The following is a 21,679-nucleotide window of genomic DNA, read 5'->3' as shown; positions in this document are numbered from 1 at the left end:
ATCGATATCATCGGATTCCAAAAACTGTTCAAATGTTATGGGCAAAAATAGCCATTTTTGAGATTTCTTGATCCATAGGTGGTGCTGTCAACAAACACCAAGCTGTCACCACCAGATCATGGTCCTAATGAAGCATACCGATGTAGGCTTACACCTACTGTATTTGTTGTCCACAATACTACACAGTTTCGTTTCAATAGGCCATAACATTGCCAAGATACAGCCTAAATTCCTCTTTGGCTTCCTCGTCACTGTATTGGCTGATGAATTAAAGGAAATTGTTTGGTCTGTCAAAACACTTTTTATAACATTTAGCCTGCAGTATCTCAAGGTGCTCTGAGACAAATTCGGGGAAGATCCGATGAAGGCTGTGGGACAAGTTTGCAAAAGTATGTTTGTTAAATTTGTGACTATTTTTGTTGCAGTCTTGAGCACAGCAGTATCTTAAATTGTGCAGTCACAAATTAGCAGCTTTAAACACCCCCCTGTGGATCTTAACTCACTCACACAGAGATTAATTCAGTTCTCTGTAATGGAGTGGTGTAAACTTGAATCCAAAATATCTATGATACCCACAGTCCAGCACAGAAGCTCTGGTGAATTAACATCATTTGTAAACTCCTCACTCATTAACCGATGCTCATTAACTGATAATTTGACATTTAATTTGGGCACAGCGGCTGCTAAGCATTGTGAATTACCTGCATGCAGATGCTTTACTGGATCGCTCAGATCCCCAGCTTGCCCTTCAGATGTAGTGTGGCCCCTGCTCCACCTTGCTTCGCCTCGTTTCCGTGGTTACTCGAAGGTCCACACTCGGCGCTTACACAATCCTTTCAATCTATTTTTGTGTACTGCTGAGAGTGTGGGCACCCACCTAGCAAATGAGGCACGGAGGAGTCATCAGCCCTGGTTAAGCAGACCAGCTTGTGGCTTATTTCCTCTGCAGGATCTTTTTCAATGTGAATAAAACCACATCAAAACAATGACTGCCAGCTGACTGGTTACATCTAGAGGAGCTTGTCATGTCAGCTTGATATCTTTTCCAAAGGGCCAATGCTACAAGACCACTGTGTATTTGTTCCAGCTATCAGACTGCCAATGGAGAACATCCACTCCACAGCCCAAAGTCTTTATTAAGCTCCTTAATATGTATTTCCTTAGTAACTCAATTACCCTCATTTCATCCGTATTTCTTTGTTGCGGTCTTATCTGGGCTTTGACAGCTGTGTTTATAGGGCAGAAAGAGGCAGTTTGCAAGTGGAGGGTTGGAAGATCATGCTTGAGGATTGCGTGATTGCCGGTGATCTGCCTGTGGACAGTGCCATGTTTATTTCTACTCACCACCAAAGCAAATTTAACTCTTTCCTCTTGTGAAATCTCTTTAAAAGCAGTGGTTCTCAACTGATTTTTCTTCAGGACTCAGATTTTACATTAGAGACCCAACACAGTACCAAAATGATTAATCACACAAAAGTAAACAAAAATGTCCAGAAATCCAACAATGAAATGTATACATTTTACCATGAACTGCATATGCTCAAAAACATGTCAATTATCATGTCAAACTGAATGAAAATGGACAATTTTCCAAAATGAATAAACAACAGCAGAAATGTGATTTACCAGCCTAACATATGGAACAAACACTGGGCCGAATTTTATTAGTATTAGCCATAATGCCAAGTGAAAAATACAGTAAATTAAAATACCTTCATTTGATTGGACACAAAGCATTTGACATCAGCAACAAAGAATAAAGGTATCAATTTATCAATTTCTCCTGCCTTTTAAACCTTACTTTGTAAAATGTTTATATATATTTATGCATTTGGCAGATGCTTTTATCCAAAATGACTTACAGTGCCCTTATTACAGGGACAATCCCCCTGGAGCAACCTGGAGTTAAATGCCTTGCTCAAGTACACAATGGTGGTGGTTGTAGAGATTGAACCAACAACCTTCCGCTTACCAATTCAGTGCTTTAGTCCACTACACCACCACCACTCACACACATATATACATACATATACATATATACATACATATACATATACATACATACACACACACACACACACACACACACACACACACACACACACACACACACACACACACACACACACACACACACACACACACACACACACACACACACACACATATATATATATATATATTTTATGGGCCATTCAGGCAAAATGCATTCTTGTGTTAAAAAAAAAAAAAAAAACCTACACGCAAAGCTACAAATGAAGAACGAAGGTGTTTTAAAACGTGTTTGTAAAAGTTGAAGTTCTTTTTAACTTGATACGGCATCTAAAAAGCGTGGCACTCGTTCATGAGATGCTGAAATAACTGCGAGATGCAGAGCAACAGTCAAAGTCATCTGCCTAGTGCATGTTAGAAAAACAGTTTAAGGCTATGTCCACATTAATCCGGATACATTTGAAAACTCTTAAGTAGAAGAGAAACCCAGCTTTGCCCTCTGAGTAACACAGGTCTTGCCCATGCACTGATCATGCAGGAGATCAGCCAATGGGGATTCAGCATCGGGTGCAAGGACTCTGTGTATGGAATAGGTGGGACTGAGCAGAGTTTTTGGGGTAGCCCCTCTTACTGATCATGCACTAATCACATGAAAGGACAGCCAATCAAAACACAGCACTGGCCCAAGGATGCAGTGATGTAAACATTCAGGACTTGTTTATTCTCAGTTAGTCAGAGTTGTGCAGAGAGTCAAAGATAGCTTTTCCTGTCCATCCTTTCCATTCCCTTTGTTTACTTGTGTGCGTTCATGATTGAAAGTAAGTGCTTATTCATCTTGTCTTTGATAGAGTCATTGTTACTATTTATGTCTAGGATATATTTGTTGACTGTTAAATATATAAATATAAGTTTAGGTGGAAAAGAGGAAGATTAGTGGACCCACGCGTGCGCGAGTGTTTAACTAAAAATAGGCGCTTATCAAGGAGATCATCCCATGCTACTCAAAATAATACGTGGCTAATTGGGTTTAATTTCCGCCTATTTATCTGTGTGCTTCAGCTGTAATTGTCTGTTGAATGCAAAGTTTATTGTAATGTAAGTCTTGTAATGTAAGAAGATTTGTACACCATGTATACTCTATAGTTTTATGTTTACATGCCTGTAATTGCTTTTATATGCTCTTGCAAGCCTGGTAGCATATATGTATATGGCAACACATTGTTATTTGGAATTAAGTGTAATATCAACCATGCTATTATGCTAATCATAGTTTGTTAATCTTTTACATATATTTTCTCTCCTTTTAGACCACACACACCTTCAGATTTGTATGTATACCCCTTGTAAATACTTGAAGGATGTTAAAGATTTAAGTATGGATTTCTGCCTCCGTGTCCTTACCGACACTCCATGGCGATGAACACATTTGCCTAAGAACCAGTTTACCCTTGCCTACATCTTAAATTCCATGTGCAGCCTGAAACGCAATTGTCTTCGTGTTCCATTGCTGGACAGCAATTCCAAGTAAACTTCCCATTGCCTTTGAAGAAATGCAATGTCAAGGTTGAAGTAACATTTATCTTTAACAATGCAATCAAAGTGAATAACAGGCACAACAACACCCCTTCAACATGGGCCGCCATCTTGATTGTATTAGGTTGAATAGATCACATGACAGCATCACATGACAACAAATATGTCATCGTTTTCAGATATCTCTATTTTCTCTGTCCACACTACAGCGTGAAGACAGCGTTTTCAAATTTATCGACTTGAGAAAGCATTTTTGAAAAGCTTAGTTTTCGCTTTAAAAAACACAGTCTCAGTGTGGATGGAAGGCCAAAAGATGCATTTTCAAATGAAAACGTATTAGTGTGGATGTGGCCTAAAAATGGTACAGAGAGATACATTAACACATTCAGTGTGGACGGCCCTTTAGTTAGCTTTTTATTGTTTGGATTTAGCATTATTTTTCCCTGCTGTCCGTGACCTTATGGAAACAAACCATTTCTGGGTCGCAACCCACCAATTGAGACCCACTTTTTTTTGATGATATCAGACATCTGCGGCACTGCAGAACTGATTTTTACATCACCGGCTAAATGATGTTACATTGCATGGTGTCAACCCTGTTTATGACTCATAGATATAAATCAGGTCTCAGCTCAAAAGGTTTGAATATTGTGAAGTGCTTTTGGGAATGCGGTGTGACTGTTATCGGTGTCACAATCACATGCAGCAGAGTGTTTCAGTCAGGCTGTTTCAATGCTTCAATTTTGGAGACTTTCAAAGTTAATTATGCCAGCACTGCTTAATTTATTTATTTTTTGCTCATTATAAGACAAATATTTTTAAACAAATATATTTATATTCTCACTTGGCCTGCAATATTGTCTTAAAATCATCCAGGCTTATGAAATTCTCACATTTATTATGAATTATACATTATATATATATATATATATATATATATATATACATACACACACTTCATATTTTATATCATATATTTGTATTTGTAGTATTTACTGTATACAATTTAAGGAAAAAACAGGCTCCAGAAAGTGACAGATGCACTGATGATCCTGTACAATAACAGCAATAATGATTCCATGAGTCTTTTTATAACATCGATTCTTAGAAGCACAATTACTATAATCCAATTCAATAATGTCCATAATCCCCCATGCAATGATGCAGTTTTATTATCAGTCACTGTTGACTCCGAGCACATAGATATGTTTTGTGAATCCCACTTGCAACAAAACAAAAGTGGCAGATGGTGTGCATTAGTGCAGAAAAAGGTATCCATTGAATTTGGCAACTGTATATACACTCCTATCAGTTGTCATTTTCCCACTTTGTAGGAAGCCAAATAACTTTTCCTAAACCGCTTGTTCTAACTGATAGAGTTTAAAGCTAGCCAAAGCACGTAGGCAAGAAAATGCTTTCAAAATCCAACATACTGGTTTCTATTGGGCATTAACTTCTGATTAGTGTGGCTGTTTCTGATTTTTTTTTTTTTTTTCATCACTCTCTTTCCCTGGCAAGGTGGGCTTCAGACTGCACAGGGTTTACACATCTGGTGTGTTTTAAGGTTTGTTTGTTTTTTTAGTTTTTTAGAGAAATTAGGAATAAAAAGTTTTCTTTAAGTAAATCTTTAAGAGTCAACAGCTATGTTCGGAATAGCATACTATGATACTAATAGTACAATTTCTACTTAATAATATGTACACTGTGCACAGTATGCACATTTTTTGAATGCATAGAATACCTGGATGACCTGCTATATTTGCCAAAATATGCAGTATACATTGCAACACAATGCAAACAATGCAAAGTAATCTTTCCATTGTGAACTGGAATTAATATCAGACATAGTTTCTTCTTTGACTCATTATTTGATCAGATTGCCAAAAGTTAACACGTTTACAAAAACAAAATTACCATTTTAATTTCCAAGATGTTAAGTGGACTCCACTCGCATAATTAAACATACAACATAGTGAAATCATGTGACAAAATGTTTACATTCCATATGGCATACTATTTGACATGCTCTTTTTAAAAATAGTAGGCAGTATACATACAGTATGTACTATGCAGTATGCAGATAGCAGTAAATTAGTATTCCATTCCAAACATAGCCATTCAGCCATTCTAGTCAGCTGAATGGTCACAAATAAATGTTTCAACTTGCTCTACCATCCAGAAAGCTGCCTGTCCACTCTGTATATCAATTCATAAACAAACAACACCTTAAAACAACACCATTTCAGAAAATAATTAAATCAACACCGATACCAATCACATATCAAACACATATGAAGTTGAAGTCTTTACATATTTTATGCCTCTGGGCTATGAAATAAACAGTATTCTGTTATCTAGTATATTCAAGCAACAATTAAAAAAAAAAAAAAAAAAAACTTTTTCAAAGTTCAGTTAACTAAGGCATCAGAAGTATTCCTCTGTGGTACATACTCCTGCGCTGTCTACGTCCATTTGGTCCATTCAGTAATCCATGTTTAATGTTTTTGCGACTCTTTTTCATTAAACCATTCCTTTACTTTGAGACCATTGTGCGCAGTGGCGCACCTGCCTGTACACAGAGTACACACTGTGTACCCTAACATTACCAGAATTTCAATATGAATTCTCTGATACTTCATTTCTAAATGAAAGGTGATGTGTGTATTTTTATGTTAAACTATATTGGGTAAAATAACCACACACTGAAATAACAAAATTCTATTACTTACTAAATAAAATACGTCAGAAAAAATACAAACTGAATAAAAGTCGGTCAGATGTTTCAAACAATAGCAAAACATTGAAAGAATGTGATTGGCGGGACGCTCAACGTATTTGGTTGTTAATCTGGAGCTGACGAGTAGAATGTAATTGAAATAATGTTTACAATTACCTCTCGTTTAACAATAGCTGGCTTTCCATTGAAATGTTTTGCATTTTAAGCGCGTTTCAAAAAATGCAACTAAGGAAAATATGAATCCTTGCGCGTTTCTATAACAATATCTTGATCTTTCCATCACGTTATCTTGATGGTTCCCAACATGTCATGATGGAGCAGCTGAATGACTTCCTTCGGGGAAAGTTTTACTTACAGGATTGGAGCAATTGTACCTTGTTTTATTAAATACTGTTAGGAGATGCCACAGAATAAGTGTAATATCTGATAAAATGAGGGCTGAAATGGGCTTCGATATCCACATGCCACCAGCCTGCGCATATTTGAGAGCGCCCGCGCTCAAAACTGTTCTGGCGGATTGTGAGGACCCACTTTGTGTTAAACATTTCCGAATGTCAAGGGCTTTGTTCAACAAATTGTGTGCCCAGGTCGGACCTGCCGGTCACATCAAGCTATCTCACACTCATAACATGCCCTAAAACATGTCATCGTTTTGCAAATAAAATGTTATCATCACCATAATACACATTTTAACTAATGTGAAACTCTATAAAATCCACCTCTGCCTAGCACATTAAATTTAAAGTTTATTCGCATATCAAGAGTTTCCATTCAGGATTTCTTATGCGCAATTTCAAAACATTTTATAAAAATAGTTGGATGGAAACCCAACTAGTTTTAAAAAAATAATAAAAGCATGCAGAGTAAAAAAAATTTACCTTTTTTGCACACATAAATCCTGCAAGACGGAGACGCGCCTCACAGGTTTGGCACTAATGAACATTCACAAAGGCTTTGGAATAAAAAGAGCGAGTACAGAATTAATTTGACACGTCAGGGACCAGGAGGTTGAACTTTTCACTGTAAGGTAGGCATTGGTTTCTTACTTTAGTCAGAAATGTAAGACTATTGCTTTGTTAGTAATGTATATTGTGATGACAGGACAATTGACAGATCTTGCACATACAAATTGTTGTGCAAAATAACTGTCAATTTAAAAAGGCATTCAGTAGTTCTCTAGCTTATGTCAACATTGCTCTTCTTCATGTACTTTAAGTACCGATGTGACAGTGGTGTTAGATGCTGTACTGCCATCTTTCGACGTGGATCAGCATGATCGTCTCTGCTTCCCCCTGCTTGAGGTAATTTCTAAAGTTATTTATTACTACTATAATATAATTGCTTTGCCTAAAAACAAACATCAGAATTCAAGCAAACAGACTTCTACAGTTAAGGACAGATTATTATTGTCCCTCATATCAATAATATTTGGAGACTGTCTACGTTTCATGTTATTTCTAAAGACAGTTATCACCTTTATTAGAGAACTGCTAAGCATAAAATGAACTCATTATCTAGCGATAGAGAATGTCATGGTAAAGGAAAGATTAGAATTGTTTTTGATGATCAAATTTAGCATGTCCATGAATACTGTGTTTGACAAACTTTTTATGTTTCCAAGCAACCAAAGTCATGGTTTACACAAAATCCACAACAATCACTGTGCCAAGCTACTTTGCACTAAACGAATGAAGACATTTCATTGAGATGGATGTAGATGGGCCCCTTTTACTATAGCTGTGATAACAAAGAAAATAAAATTACATGTTGCATTCCAGTTGCATTTGTAAACACTGCTGAAAACTATCCATTACTAACATACTGTATGTTGACTACACACGTCATTTTGGGGGAAACTTGTGTGAGTTTTATAATTTAATAATTCCTTACCTGTCCAACAACAAAGAAGCAACAACGTCATCACTACTCGAATTTTCTCCCTCATCAAATCTTTCCACCTTGTGTATGCCATACCAATGTTTACTCTAGTTTTTTGCCTTTGCCGGTCTTTTTATCTTTTTGCTTCAGACCTTTTTTGCTTCTTCGGCAATACAGCTACTGGATCTCCCATTATTTCTGCTGCTAAAGCATGATAAATAAGTATGTTCCATTGAGTTCTTTTAAGCATAGCCAACCTTATCTACATAGGTGGCAGCCAATGAGCGCAAGGATTCTCTTCTTCGACATTTAGTGAAACACCGCAGATCATGTGATTTCAACATGGTGACAGACATTGAGGGGGGTGACCTGCACCATGTATAATAAAACATTTTTTATAGAAAACTATTATGAGTACAGCCTTCATCTCATGTGAGTGTTCACAATACAGATCACTCTTCACAAAAACAGAACTCATTCGTTAATGTTAAAACTTTTTAAATTAGCCCCAAATTACTGTATGCACCTTTAAGAGGTTTAAATGCAAGTTTATCGTAAAATTATTTAAATTAAAGTAAAATTAAACCATTTGAATTAAGAAAGCATAATTTATACAAATAACTGTGGGGTTTATATACGAGTAATGATTAAAAAATGTTTTGTCTTCTGAGTACCATGGATCTGAATCCTGGGGGCACCTTTGACTGTGCGATGTAGATCATCCAGGTGTTTGTAGACATTTACCTTTGTGTTGAACCATGATGTTTCGGTGTGTATTACTGTCATGAATGTTGATAAGTTTGGCCATGTCCTACAAGCAATCGCTCAATCTCAAGAGCGACAAAAGAGAAGTTTGTGAAACACGTTCCTGAACTCCACATTAAAGGCAGTGTAGATGATGGGGTTAACAGCACTGTTGACATAGCCAAGCCATGTGACCACACTTATCAGCATTGGCCAGATGTCACATGAATGGCACAGCGCCTTAGTCACATGGACCACAAAGAAAGGAGTCCAGCAAGCCAGAAAAACACCTGTAAATGAGAAGGTCAGGTTAGGAGTTTACATATATTCTTTCTCTTGATCTACATAGCTAATTCTTCTCTTTCTTTTTCAACTATCTCATGTACATAGACTGAATAGAGTCCTGTAAGCAAAAGAGCAAACTGTTTCCAGCCCGATGTGTATTTTGTTCTCTCTGGGCACCTCAATCAAAGTGTCAGTTACCCTTTCATTCAGCTTTTGAATTTCTTTATTTAAGCTGTTGTATTGGATCATGCTAATCTCTCAACAAGATTTCGATCTGTAAGGCGTAGGAAACAATAGTGAACAAATGGTTGCCATTTTCATGATTTCATTGCCCTGGAAACAGCCAGATACACTTTATACTTGAGAGGACTTCTTTTAGAAAAGTAATTCTCATGTTAATATTCAGAGAGCAGCAGGTGTTACATTGAGGCATAGAGTTTTGTATATTGCTCTGCATGACATTTTAGCTATATTTTCCATCATGGTCGACCACCCGATTGCTATGGTAGTTAGGATGTACAGTTAGCCTGTACCATTAAACAATATAAACCAGCCTGGTCCAGTAAGGAATTTCATTCTAGTTCATGCAAGTCTAAGCTGGTCTTTTCAGCAGGATCAGAAGACAAGGACAAGGATAAAAACTTTGTTGAAAGGTACCAGTCTGAGGAGGTTAGTCTTGATTTTGTAGGTTAGGTTTCTCTGCAAAGAAGACTTAAATCTTAAACCATTTTGCTTCTCAAGAAAATGTATCTTGTTTGAAGGATAGAGTAAGAAAAATATTTTTTGCTGTGAAGCTTCTTTGGAATGATCTGTATAATAAAAAGCGGTATACAAATACATTTAAAATAAATTGCTATACGTACCCACGACTACAGGCAGCACCTTCATTGCTTTCCGCTCTCGTCCGCTCACCCTGTTGCTCTTGTTGTGGCATCGCCCTGTATGAGACCGATGGTTCTTCCCCACCCCATTCTCTCGACCACTATCATCATCCGTAGGTCGGTCAGGGTTCTCTACATCTGATACACTATCCATCTGGGTGGTCAGAGGGTCGCTCTCTGCAATCGGAATCTGACATTTTACCTCCTCATCTGTGGTAATGGTAACCGGGCTGGTTGAGGAGAGCAGACTAGGAGGGGTGGCAGAGAGCGATGTGGGACTGAGACCTCCAGGCATGAGGTACACCACCTTCTCCTTCGCCCTTCCCTTCTCCTTCTGCAGTGCTGCTCCCAGGTGCAAAGTCAGGCTTCTACGCCCCCTGGGTGCCCGACGGAGGTGGGACCGGCTGCGACCAGAGCTCCATCGCTTGAGTCCCCTGAACATCCAGTAATATAGGAGGAGCATGACAGGGCAGGGTACGAAGAAAGAGCAGATGGAGGAGTAGACCACAAACTGATTGTCCTCCAGCTTGCAAACATGAGGGTTCCTGTTGGGCACCTGGTTCAAGCCGAATATGACAGGACTGGCCACACCCAGGGAAAGCACCCAGGTGGCTGTGATCAAGGCCAACTGACGGAAACTAAACTGGTTACGGTTGTACTTCAAAGGGAGCACTACCGCTATGTACCTGCAACAGAGAAGTTGAGAAGGTTTTCTGATTGGTGAGTCAACCCTGCTTAAGTACAAGTTGCTGATGTTGAGTGTTGCTTGATGCATCTGGCTGAAAAGACCAGCATAGCTGGTCACCAACTGGTCACCAACATAGGATTCTGGTGTCTTGATTCCCCAAAAAAGTTTCTTAACTAGCTTAACCTGCAAGACTTCTTTGGTCAAGCATCTTCGAGGTAGACCAGTATCAAACCAGCACTGACCAACATAAACCAGTCAAGACCAGTCAAGCTGGTTGTCTCATCAAGGAAACGTTCAATCATACCTCATATTTGTACATTTATTTTTGGCTTTTGCTATAGTTTTATTGCAGTTTGTTTCCAAAAGCTTATATTCATGCATAAAATTATGATTGACAACTAAAAATCTGCTTTTTATGCATGTTTAATACTTAATCACAGTGCATGCTGAGGCAACGGAAGGTTCCAGAGCAATCATTTTAAATTGCATGAGATTGCATTCAGTCTGATTCATGCTTTCAATCAGCTACATCTTTTCAAACATAAACCTTTGTTTTTATCTTCAGAGATGAGCTCTCTTTGTTTTAGTATGCGTAAAAGATAGAGTGACCCTGCTTTCCCTCTGTCTGGGACCTCTTGAAGTTGTTTTATATTGTTTACGTGATGCGGTGCTGCTTGCTGCACCATGTAATTAATGAAATTCAGCTCCACATCGTGCTGAAGCGTAAAAGGGAGCTACGTTTCATTAGCATCCCACTGAACGACCAATCATGTGTAACCACCGAGTTAAGATTCACTGCGTGAGCACTCAGAGGGGAACATAGCAGACCTACTGAATGTAAAAAATACACCTGAACGTTAAGGGATCACTGTATGAACTTGTGTTAGGGGTTCATATGCTTGATTTACCCACATAAAAACTCAATATAATCAGGTTGCACATATTTTATATGCTAAAAATGTGTGCTATTCCTGCTGAAAAAAACAAACAAAGCTTAAACCAGCCTAAGGTGGTTTTCTGGTCTAAACTTAGCTGGTTTAAGCTGGTCTCCCAGACTGGTTAAGCTGGGGCTCAACTGGTGCCCAAAACCCCTGTAAAACCAACTAAATGACTAGGCTGGGAGACCATCTAAGATGAGCAAACCAGCTTAGGATGGTTTATGGTGTCTTTTTTCCAGCAAGGATATCACTGGAGAGGAACTGTCCTTAGAACACTCTGTTATTTGGAAAAATACATTCAATTTTTCAGAGTTAGGGCCATAAACATGCTCCTCATGCAATTTTCAAAAGCTCTCAAACTTCCATGTTTACTTGAGTGTTTGAACTCAGAGGGCACTGCAAGACATTTCTGACCATGTTTACTCTGTTGGTAAAATGTTTAGAATTTGCTGCAGCCTACGTGTTGCCAATGCATTTTCATGGGGTACATTTGTGGTGCAGGCAGTGTCATATTTTCAACTCAAAATGTGTTTGAAAGTTTGAGCAAGTTTTAACAGACAGAAGTTGAAATGGGTGTGCAGGTGTGACTGTGGGTGTGTGCGTCTCACCTGTCCACACTAATTGCACACAGATTCAAAATAGAGGCAGTGCAGAGCATCACATCCATAGTCATTAGGGCATCACAGATGTACATACTCAGTGTCCAAATGCCTCCCAGGAACTAAAACACACACACACACACACACACACACACACACACATAGAAAGAAAGAAAGAAAGAAAGAAAGGGGGAGGGGGGGGGGAGGCATTAGAGAACAGTATACACAGCAAGGGGCCATGGTTTTGCTAGTTAGCAAGGTCAGGTTAGCCCCTGCTGGTAGATGCTGTAACTACAACATTTGGGGACAAAGGAGTCTTTCACCAGAGTAATTGGTCACATGGGATTTACAGCTCAGGTGACTGACTAAAAAAAAAATTAAAAAAAACCTGTATGCAGAACTGAGTGTCCATGAGCATAGATTGCAGAATTCAAATAACATACTTCATTATGTGCCAGCTGAGAAATTGCCATTGAGATGAATGGGAATGCTAGCAGATAACAGATCTCCAGGTATTATAGACCTTATTGATACACATTCATCCACATCTCCCCCAGGAAAACCCAACATCCAAGGTCAATGGTGTTATCTTAAGTCATTATCTCACATGTTTATGGGAGCAGATGGGTGTTTAATACTCTTCATACTTGACTGATTGAAATCAAATGTTGAATTCATCAAAACAATTAACCAAATCCTTTGTTGATGCACATTAACCATACAATAAGGAGAGTCTCTTGGGAAAATTACTCATTGAGGTGTTTCTACAAAAGGAAAGCAACATATAAAGAAGTCACAAGGTAGTGTAACAGTGAGCAAACCACTAATTAAAACTGACACTCAAGAACCAATGAGGTTTGATGTTATCAACGCTGCCGCCATATTGTATTTAGCTCGGTTTAAATAGTTTATCAATGGTTTCATTTGATTTGAGAGTGAAAACAACTTAAATTACAGTCTATTTATAACGCAATGTGATCATATGACTTTAGATAACTAGGAAAATATGCATGGACTACTTTTTATGACATTTTTGTGTGCCTAATTAAGCATTGAAGAGAGACACTGTCTGCTGCCATTGTTTTAAATTCAGAAAACAGGACTGAATGAAATTATAATTAAATGATCTCCTCTTGTGTTCCACAGAAGAAAGAAAGTCTTGATGATAGAAAGAAAGATATGTTCACAAAATTTTCATTTTGGGGTAAACTATCCTTTTAAATACGAGGAAAAACCTTGGGAGGAACCAAGACGCAGCCCTTCTCCTCGGGCTGACACCAGAGTTTGCGTTAACCGAGAGTTTTCTGCAATTTACAGAATTTTAAGAAAATTGATCTATGATTCAAAATGCTTTCCCTTAATTTGGACAAAAAAAATAAGGTCTATTAATATAATATACAAAAGCAGATTCCAACCTTACAACAAATGATTCATGAACTGTTGCCATTGTGCCCTTGAGGAAGGCACTTAACGTCAGGATGCTCAAGGGGGACTGTCACTGTACTAAGTGTACTGTCTTTAAGTCACTTTACATAAAACCATCCGCTAAATAATAAATTAGTAGTCTGAGAGAACTAGATTTCTACATTTTCTGAACAAAATGTGAGCGGTGCTTGCTTATGCAAAGGTCGCTGCCACAATTTTAGGGTGTTGTGGGTGGTTGTCAGTGGGACGCCTGAGGTTTCTAGGGTTCTTGGTGGTTGCGTACTGGCCAAAGTCAAAAGAGCTCACTCTCAAGTCTATGTGATATATTGGGGCCGAATTCATAATTTATTTTTAAGAATATCATTCTTCTTAAAGGTGTACTCAGTATAGGTTGACCAGACAGGTTGATAAAACTGGGATAGTCCCGAATTTATAAGCCTTTTTTCCCTCTAATTAGTATTAAATGCAGTTTGATTACTTTAAAAAAGCTTTAAAGTTGACATGGCTGCGCTTTGTGCTTTTTCTCTTATGAGAAAACAGCAGAGAGTAACGAAAGAATCACTCATTCACGCAATTTGATTTTTGAGTGCTCATGATTTTATTCATATGTTTCAAAATTAAAATTCATTTCTTAAGGAGTAAAACTTTTTTTAATTAGTACAAAATTACTGAGTGCACCTTAAACTACAATTTACTTGTTATGTTCTAACTTTAAGTTCAGAATAATTTGTGTTCCCGAAAAAGACCTACAAATGCTCTTATCTTTTTTTGTAAACCTCCAAAGTTTGTAGCTAGACATTTTTGCCTGTTTTATCATCCACCAGGCAAAAATAGTGTGTATGATTGCTTAGAAAAGCAACTGCAGACCTCTCCTCAACAAGCAACATTGAGGAATTATTTATGTTCGTCGCACAATGACGAGTTATAACGAGTTATAATGAGTTACGTACCAAAGTGTACTTAGGGTTAAGGATTTGTTAAAATGTGTAAATTACTTCAGGAAATACCACTAAAAATGTAAGTATCAAACAAATGGATCTAATGGACCCTTTTCACAGATTGTGATGGTGCGTTTCCACCTTATTTAGCAGCATAAATGTAGCAAACTTTTTTATATTTGAAATTTTTTTTTGTAAATTAATAACATTGTACTTTGTATTATATTACACTGGAATTAGTTTAAAAAACGAGTAACAACAGATTCGATGAGGTTTCTAATACAGCTGCTGAGGGAGTGACAGTAAATTTGTTGTAATTCATCGCTCTCTATTTTTTTCTTCATTTGGAAAGTTGGAGGAATGTAATAGTGGCATTTTTCTTTTGATGTTGGAGCAAATGGGTAAGCAAAAATTATATTTGCCGTGGTCTCCCATTCACTCCCATTCACCGCTATAGAAGTTTACCCTGCAATTGCTTACTTCTGCATTCCAAAACCCAGAAGGGTGAAAATGGTCCATTAATTTGGACATACAACTGATGAAAACCTCACTTTATTGTATATAATCTTCAGTATCCAGTTCTCACCTCAGAGTAGACGTAGAGTGGGAGAACCAGCACAGCCAGCAGAAGGTCGGCCACAGCCAGACTGACTATGAAGTAGTTGGTTGCAGTTTTGAGGGAACGTTCTGTCAGCACACTGAGGCAAACCAGCACGTTGCCCAGGATGATGATGAGGATGAGAGGCACGCCAAATATTATGGCAAAGTAGTTGTACCCCTCTTGGTCCGTCGCTGGGTCTATACTGGGCGTCACATTGACCATGGTGCCCCAAAGTTCTGCTGCCAACCCAGTTTCAACATCTGTGGAGGACATAGAAACGACAATTGACACACTGTTGGTTGTTTGTAGAGATCAATCGGTCTTTTTGTGTGTGTATTGTATGCTAAAATATGAATTTGTGTTCCTGCCCATATGTTTCTAGGAAATTATGACAAGATGAGACAGTGTAAATATAAGCAAATGGCCTCATTTGAAAGTCATTCGTATGCATAGCATTTGGATATGCCGTCATATGTCTTCCCATTCATTTGACAGTAACAGACACAGTAACAGTTTCTTCATTTGTTGTGCCTATCTCTCATTTCTTTCTTCTATTTGTCTACAAAATGTTCTCGTTTTAGGATACAGATGTGTTCATGTTTACAGTATGATGTACTGAATATAAGTTTGATAAAGGCTAGTCAAAGTTCTTACCTTGAAAATGTCAACAACAGAGAGTTTTGTAGAATTCTGTAGAGTATGTAGTGTTGTCTGACATCAGTTTGTGTGGTAGTCACATTCTGAAAATGTGTGGGATACAGTCGAGTCTCTCTGTCAAGGTACACGGTGGCCATGTTCGAAGAGTTAACACTTCATTCATACAATTTGATATAGCTGGTGAAAGAGAAGAGAGGTGCTAATTGAATTTTATCTCTAGGCTTTATATAGGCATTTTTAGCAATCCATGACTTACTTTACTTGTGATAATCAAGTTTAAATAAAGAGCAGGTGCATTCTCAAGTGAGCTTCACTGGAGAAGTCTTCACATTTTGCTAGTGTTTTTGCCTTACGGTTGTGTGCCTTGGTTTTTACACTTGAGCAATGTGCAAATGTTGCAGTTGTTGTCGTGCATCACAGTAAAGCTGTCTTTACACGTCAAAGGTGGCACAAAAGCTGAATCAGAAGTGAAATATACACCATAAAAAAGGTAAGTTTACACAGATTATTTAATGCTGAACAGAGGTCACATAAATGAAATTTAAGAATCACAACTGCAGGAAACGTCATGGTTACTTGTGTAACCTCCGTTCCCTGATGGAGGGAACGAGACGTTGTGTCGATGTAGTGACACTAGGGGTCACTCTTGGGAGCCCGAGACACCTCTGGTCTTTGATAAAAGGCCAATGAAAATTGGCGAGTGGTATTTGCATGTCACTCCCTCAGACATACGGGTATAAAAGAAGCTGGTATGCAACCACTCATTCAGGTTTTATGCTGAGGAGCCGATATAAGGTCCGGCCATTTCAGCGGGTAGTTCAGCGTTGTGGCAGGAGGGACACAACGTCTCGTTCCCTCCATCAGGGAATGGAGGTTACACAAGTAACCATGACGTTGCCTATCTGTCACTTACTCGACGTTGTGTCGATGTAGTGACACTAGGGGTCCCTATACGAAACGCCACAACTGGCTGAACTGTGTTACGTGAACTGGCAGTGTGTGGTGGGCAGACTAATGTGGGCCTCATAGCCAGCACACCAGGTCGACACGTAACCTCCCCCAACATAGTTATGAGTGTCGAACGGTCGACTAACCAAAAGACAGGCTAACCCAGTCGTGGCCTCTTTTCCCTTTCTCTTTTTCCACTCCCTAAAAAAGAAGGGGGATTATCCGACTGGGCCGCCAGGTCTAGTCGGGGGGTGTCCCTCCCAAGGGGAAGACACCGCGGAGACCACACCTTGCCCAAAGAGGGGGGATATTTAAGTGAAAGAATACGTCACATGGTCTTTCCAACCATGTGGAGAGTCTTCAAGGTAGATCCTACCCAACGGGGGAGGAGTTACTACAAACATGGAGACTGGGGCAGAGGGGCTCTGCCCAAGGAAGACGCAGTTTGCCAACAGGGAAACTAATTAGCGGAAGATATATATCGCATGGGGTTAGCCTTACAGGGAACCGCCACATGCGGAGCACCTACCCCAGAACAGGACTCTTAGTTAGCACGTGTACTGGGCCGGCAGCCAGTCTCTCTGAAAACTCAACTGCCACAAACCGGTTCCACCCGGAGGTTGTAGAACCTTGCAAAGGTGTTGGGTGTTACCCAGCCTGCTGCTCTGCAAATGTCTGTTAGAGAGGCACCCCTGGCCAGGGCCCAGGAAGCCGCTACACCCCTGTTAGAATGGGCTCGTAGCCCTACCAGGGGCGGCATGTCCTGGGCGTGATATGCCATAGTTATGGCGTCAATGAGCCAGTGGGCAATCCTCTGCTTGGAGACAGTGCTTCCTTTCCACTGTGCACCAAAGCAGACAAACAGCTGCTCAGAGATCCTAAAGCTCTGCGTGCAATCCAAATAGATGTGTAAAGCGCGCACAGGACACAGCAACAACAGGGCTGGGTCTGCCTCATCCTGGGGCAGCGCTTGCAGGTTCACCACCTGGTCCCTAAAAGGAGTCATGGGAACCTTGGTCACATAGCCCGGTCGGGGTCTCAGGATCACGTGAGAGTAACCCGGACCGAACTCCAGGCACGTTTCGCTGACAGAGAACGCTTGCATGTCTCCTACCCTCTTGATGGAAGTGAGTGCAGTCAGGAGGGCAGTCTTCAAGCTCGGCTGACTGCAAAGGCTCATAGGGGGCTCTCTGTTGACCCTGAAGAACTACAGAGAGGTCCCATGAGGGAACGAGGTGCGGTCTGGAGGGATTCAGCCTCCTGGCACCTCTTAGGAACCTGATGATCAGGTCATGCTTCCCTAAGGACTTACCATCGACTGCATCGTGGTGTGCTGCTATGGCGGCAAAGTACACCTTCAAGGTGGAAGGGGACAGCCTCCCTTCAAACCTCTCCTGCAGGAAGGAAAGCACTGGTCCAACTGCACATCTCTGGGGGTCTTCCCGTTGGGAAGAACACCACTTAGCGAACAGACGCCACTTAATGGCATACAGGTGCCTCGTAGAGGGGGCTCTAGCCTGAGTGATTGTGTCTACCACTGCAGGACGCAAACCACAGGAAGGGTCTGTGTCGAGGAAGGATCGAGATGTGGAAGTACGCGTCCTTCAGGTCTACAGCCGCGAACCAATCTTGATGCTGGACGCTCGCCAGAATGCATTTTTGCATCAGCTTCTTGAACGGGAGTCTGTGTAAGGCCCGGTTCAGTACTTGCAGGTCCAAGATTGGCCGCAACCCACCGCCTTTTTTTTCAGTATGATAAAGTAGGTGCTGTAAAACCCCTTCTTCATCTCGGCTGCTAGTTCTACTCGCGCGCAAGGTAGCAGCGTTTTCACAGTGAATACCACTGAACCTGGGTGGGCGCCTGGTGAACTGAATCGTGTAGCCAAGTCGGACGGTCTGGATCAGCCATCGCGACGGATTAGAAAGCGCAATCCACGCATCCAAGTTCCGCGCAAGGGGGACCAATGGGACAACGTTGTCAGACATACTGGCAGATGGGGCCTCGCTGCGGGGCAGAGCTTGAGGTGCCAAACCACGTCATGGCCGTGCTGAGTCTAGGGACATCGAAGCACTTACCTGGCTCCTTGTGACCACCCTCGGAACTGCCTGGGATGGGGGAGAAAGAGGCCTGTCCTCGTAACCCGTGGAGACTGCCACATTGGGGGCAGCTGTGTGCCACAGCTGGGTGCTCAGGGGTGGAAAGACCACCGCCGGAGCGCCAATCCTGCAAGGAAAAACCCGTGGACAATAGTCGTGATGACGACCGTGCACACCAGGTATGTGACCCAGGGAGGAAGGAAACCGCTCTTTTGCTGAACTGTTGGGTACCGCAGCCACTTGGGCATACGGAAAAATCTAACAAAAAGGCAACAAAAGATTTTCCACCCGGCCCTCCACCGGGGGATGGAGTGGTCTTCTTACCAGCTGAATGGGTTTCTTTGTCCCTGGGTCACCCGTCTCTGGGGCGCTTTGACGACCTCCGTGGGTTCTTAGCAGCCGACTGTGAGACGGGTGGCGTCTGCTTCCTGCGGTTGGCTCCACGCCGGGGCTGGGCCGAAGGGGCGGGCTGCGGCGGAGCCGGTGCAGTCACCGCAGGGGGACAAGCAGACAGGGTGCGGGATCTTAAGCCGCGCTGGGGCAGGATGTGCTGGATAGCCTCCGTCTGCTGCTTCACCGCCGATAACTGCTGGGCAAAGTCCTCAACGGTGTCGCTGAATAGGCCAGCCTGGGAAATGGGGCAGCTAGAAACCGTGTCTTGTCGGTCTCACCCATCTCGACCAGGTTGAGTCAAAGGTGGCGCTCCTGGACCACTAATGCGGCCATCGTCCGCCCGAGAGACCGCGTCGTGACCTTCGTCACTCGGAGAGCGAGGTCGGTCACCGAGCGCAGTTCCTGCATCAAATCTGGGGCGGAAATACCCTCGTGCAGTTCTTTCAACGCCTTGGCTTGGTGGACCTGCAGGAGAGCCATGGCATGCAGGGCAGAGGCGGCTTGTCCAGCAGCGCTGTAGGCTTTAGCCGTCAGGGACGACGTGAACCTACAGGGCTTGGACGGGAGCTTAGGGCATCCGTGCCAGGTGGTGGCGCTCTGCGGGCATAGGTGCACCACGAGCGCCTTATCCACCGGGGGAATCGCCGTATAGCCCCTGGCCGCCCCACCATTGAGGATAATGAGAGCGGGGGAACTGCGGAATCAGGGCCGGGCAGTAAAAGGTTCCTCCCATGATTTCATCAGCTCATCGTTCACTTCTGGGAAGAAAGGCACTGGAGTGGGCGTGGCTGCTTTGAGCGGCACCGTGAGCCAAGGAACCAATCTTCAAGCCACGAGGGTTCAGGGGAGAGAAGAGGGTGCCACCCAGGAAAGCATGTCCATCATTTCGGCATCAGCCTGTGACTGGGCAATTGTCCCCGAGGTGGGGAACCCAGCTGAGGCTTCTGCATCTGACTGGACAAGCCCGCTTTCTGTTGCTGCGCTCGAGAGCTCATCATCTTTGCGGGCTCCGAACAAGAAGCCAGACTCGCCGTGAGACGAGCCGGCGGACTCATCCGGAAGTCCGACTGGAGCAGACGAGCGTGCTGGGGAATGGGAGGTCCGCGGGGGGATACTCGGCGGAGGCGATCCCATTGGGGTCCCCAAATCTCCCCCAGTGCTAGCCGTGCTGGCCTCATACCCGTAGGTAGAAGGACCTTATGAAAAGGATCTTACGAAAGCATGCCGCGACCGCAACGTTGCCATGGTCATGTTCTCGCAATGAGAACATGAACCATCCACAAATGCTGCCTCCGTGTGGGTCGCACCCAGACATGAAAGACAGCGATCATGACCATCCGAAGTTGAGAGATAACGTCCGCAACCAGGAATAACACACAATCGGAAAGGCATCTTTAAAAAGACGTTCCGTGTGTGCCGCTCTTTTAGAGAAATATACTCTTTTAGAGGAAAAGGTTCTATCAGAAAATATACTCTCTTTTTTTCTGCCGAAGTGACCAGGGGCGTTCTCTGCAGTGCACCAGTGCAGAGGAGGGAGAAGCCGCTGAAATGCGCCGTCAGATCCAGCAGAGGTGAATGAAGAGTAGAATTCAGCTCAGTGAGCATGACCGTTCAGCTCCGATGAGAAAATCTGAATGAGTGGTTGCATACCAGCTCCTTTTATACCCGCATGTCCGGGGGAGTGGCATGCAAATACCACTCGCCAATTTTCATTGGCCTTTTATCAAAGACCAGAGGTGTCTCGGGCTCCCAAGAGTGACCCCTAGTGTCACTACATCGACACAACGTCGGGTGAGTGACAGATAGGGAACGTAGTATAAGACACAAAAGTTGATTCTATTGAAATTCAGAGATTCTATCCAAACTTAATATACAGAGATTTACTAAAAACACTGCAGCTTTTTAGTGCTATCAAAAGGTTACTCTGTTTGTTTAAGAATCCCGACCAGCCCAACATTGGCTCAACTAGTGGACTGAGTTTAGGATGGGGCTATCTGTTGGCAGTAGGGGGGGAGTTTTTGGGAAAATCTGTTTTTAAAGGGATTTTTGCAATTCTGTGTTGGTGGGGCTAGTAGTGCAGAAAATACACACTTAACCAATAAATTGAGAATAAGAAGGGAATATAACTTTTTTTAACTCATCATTCTAGTCTGCAAGCTGCAAGTTTTTAATATTGATGCTATTTTTGTTTCATTCTGGAATTAGTAGTTGAAGTGGAATAAAGCCATATAGTTTCTTTTTATATAGAATGATAGCATGTACTTATAATAAATCAGAGTATTTCCTTAAGAAATTTGTAATTTTGGGTCAATTTAAGTGAGTTGGAACTATTTTGAGATATCGAC

The 21,679-nt window shown here is 41.7% G+C and overlaps 2 protein-coding genes across 2 annotated transcripts in view; both read right to left on the bottom strand.

Moving 5' to 3' along the window:
• Nucleotides 1–8,236, bottom strand: part of LOC127435385 (cadherin-related family member 5-like) — a 48,652-nt gene extending 40,416 nt beyond the window's left edge. The window contains exon 1 of the mRNA XM_051688826.1: nt 8,153–8,236. The gene's annotated coding sequence lies outside the window, so the exon portion shown is untranslated. The remainder of the gene's footprint in view (nt 1–8,152) is intronic.
• A 724-nt stretch (nt 8,237–8,960) lies between these two features.
• The window catches only part of LOC127435386 (D(4) dopamine receptor-like), a 28,389-nt gene continuing 15,670 nt past the window's right edge, over nt 8,961–21,679 (bottom strand). Inside the window, exons 2-6 of the mRNA XM_051688827.1 lie at nt 15,894–16,073; nt 15,225–15,499; nt 12,285–12,397; nt 10,033–10,736; nt 8,961–9,174 (exon numbers count right to left, since the gene is read on the bottom strand). Coding sequence (XP_051544787.1) covers nt 8,972–9,174; nt 10,033–10,736; nt 12,285–12,397; nt 15,225–15,461 — 1,257 coding nt within the window. The 5' untranslated portion in view covers nt 15,462–15,499; nt 15,894–16,073 and the 3' untranslated portion in view covers nt 8,961–8,971. The remainder of the gene's footprint in view (nt 9,175–10,032; nt 10,737–12,284; nt 12,398–15,224; nt 15,500–15,893; nt 16,074–21,679) is intronic.

The sequence above is a fragment of the Myxocyprinus asiaticus genome, chromosome 45, assembly GCF_019703515.2.
Source record: "Myxocyprinus asiaticus isolate MX2 ecotype Aquarium Trade chromosome 45, UBuf_Myxa_2, whole genome shotgun sequence".
NCBI classification, from domain to species: Eukaryota; Metazoa; Chordata; class Actinopteri; order Cypriniformes; family Catostomidae; genus Myxocyprinus; species Myxocyprinus asiaticus.
This window is presented reverse-complemented; position numbering and strand designations above follow the sequence as displayed.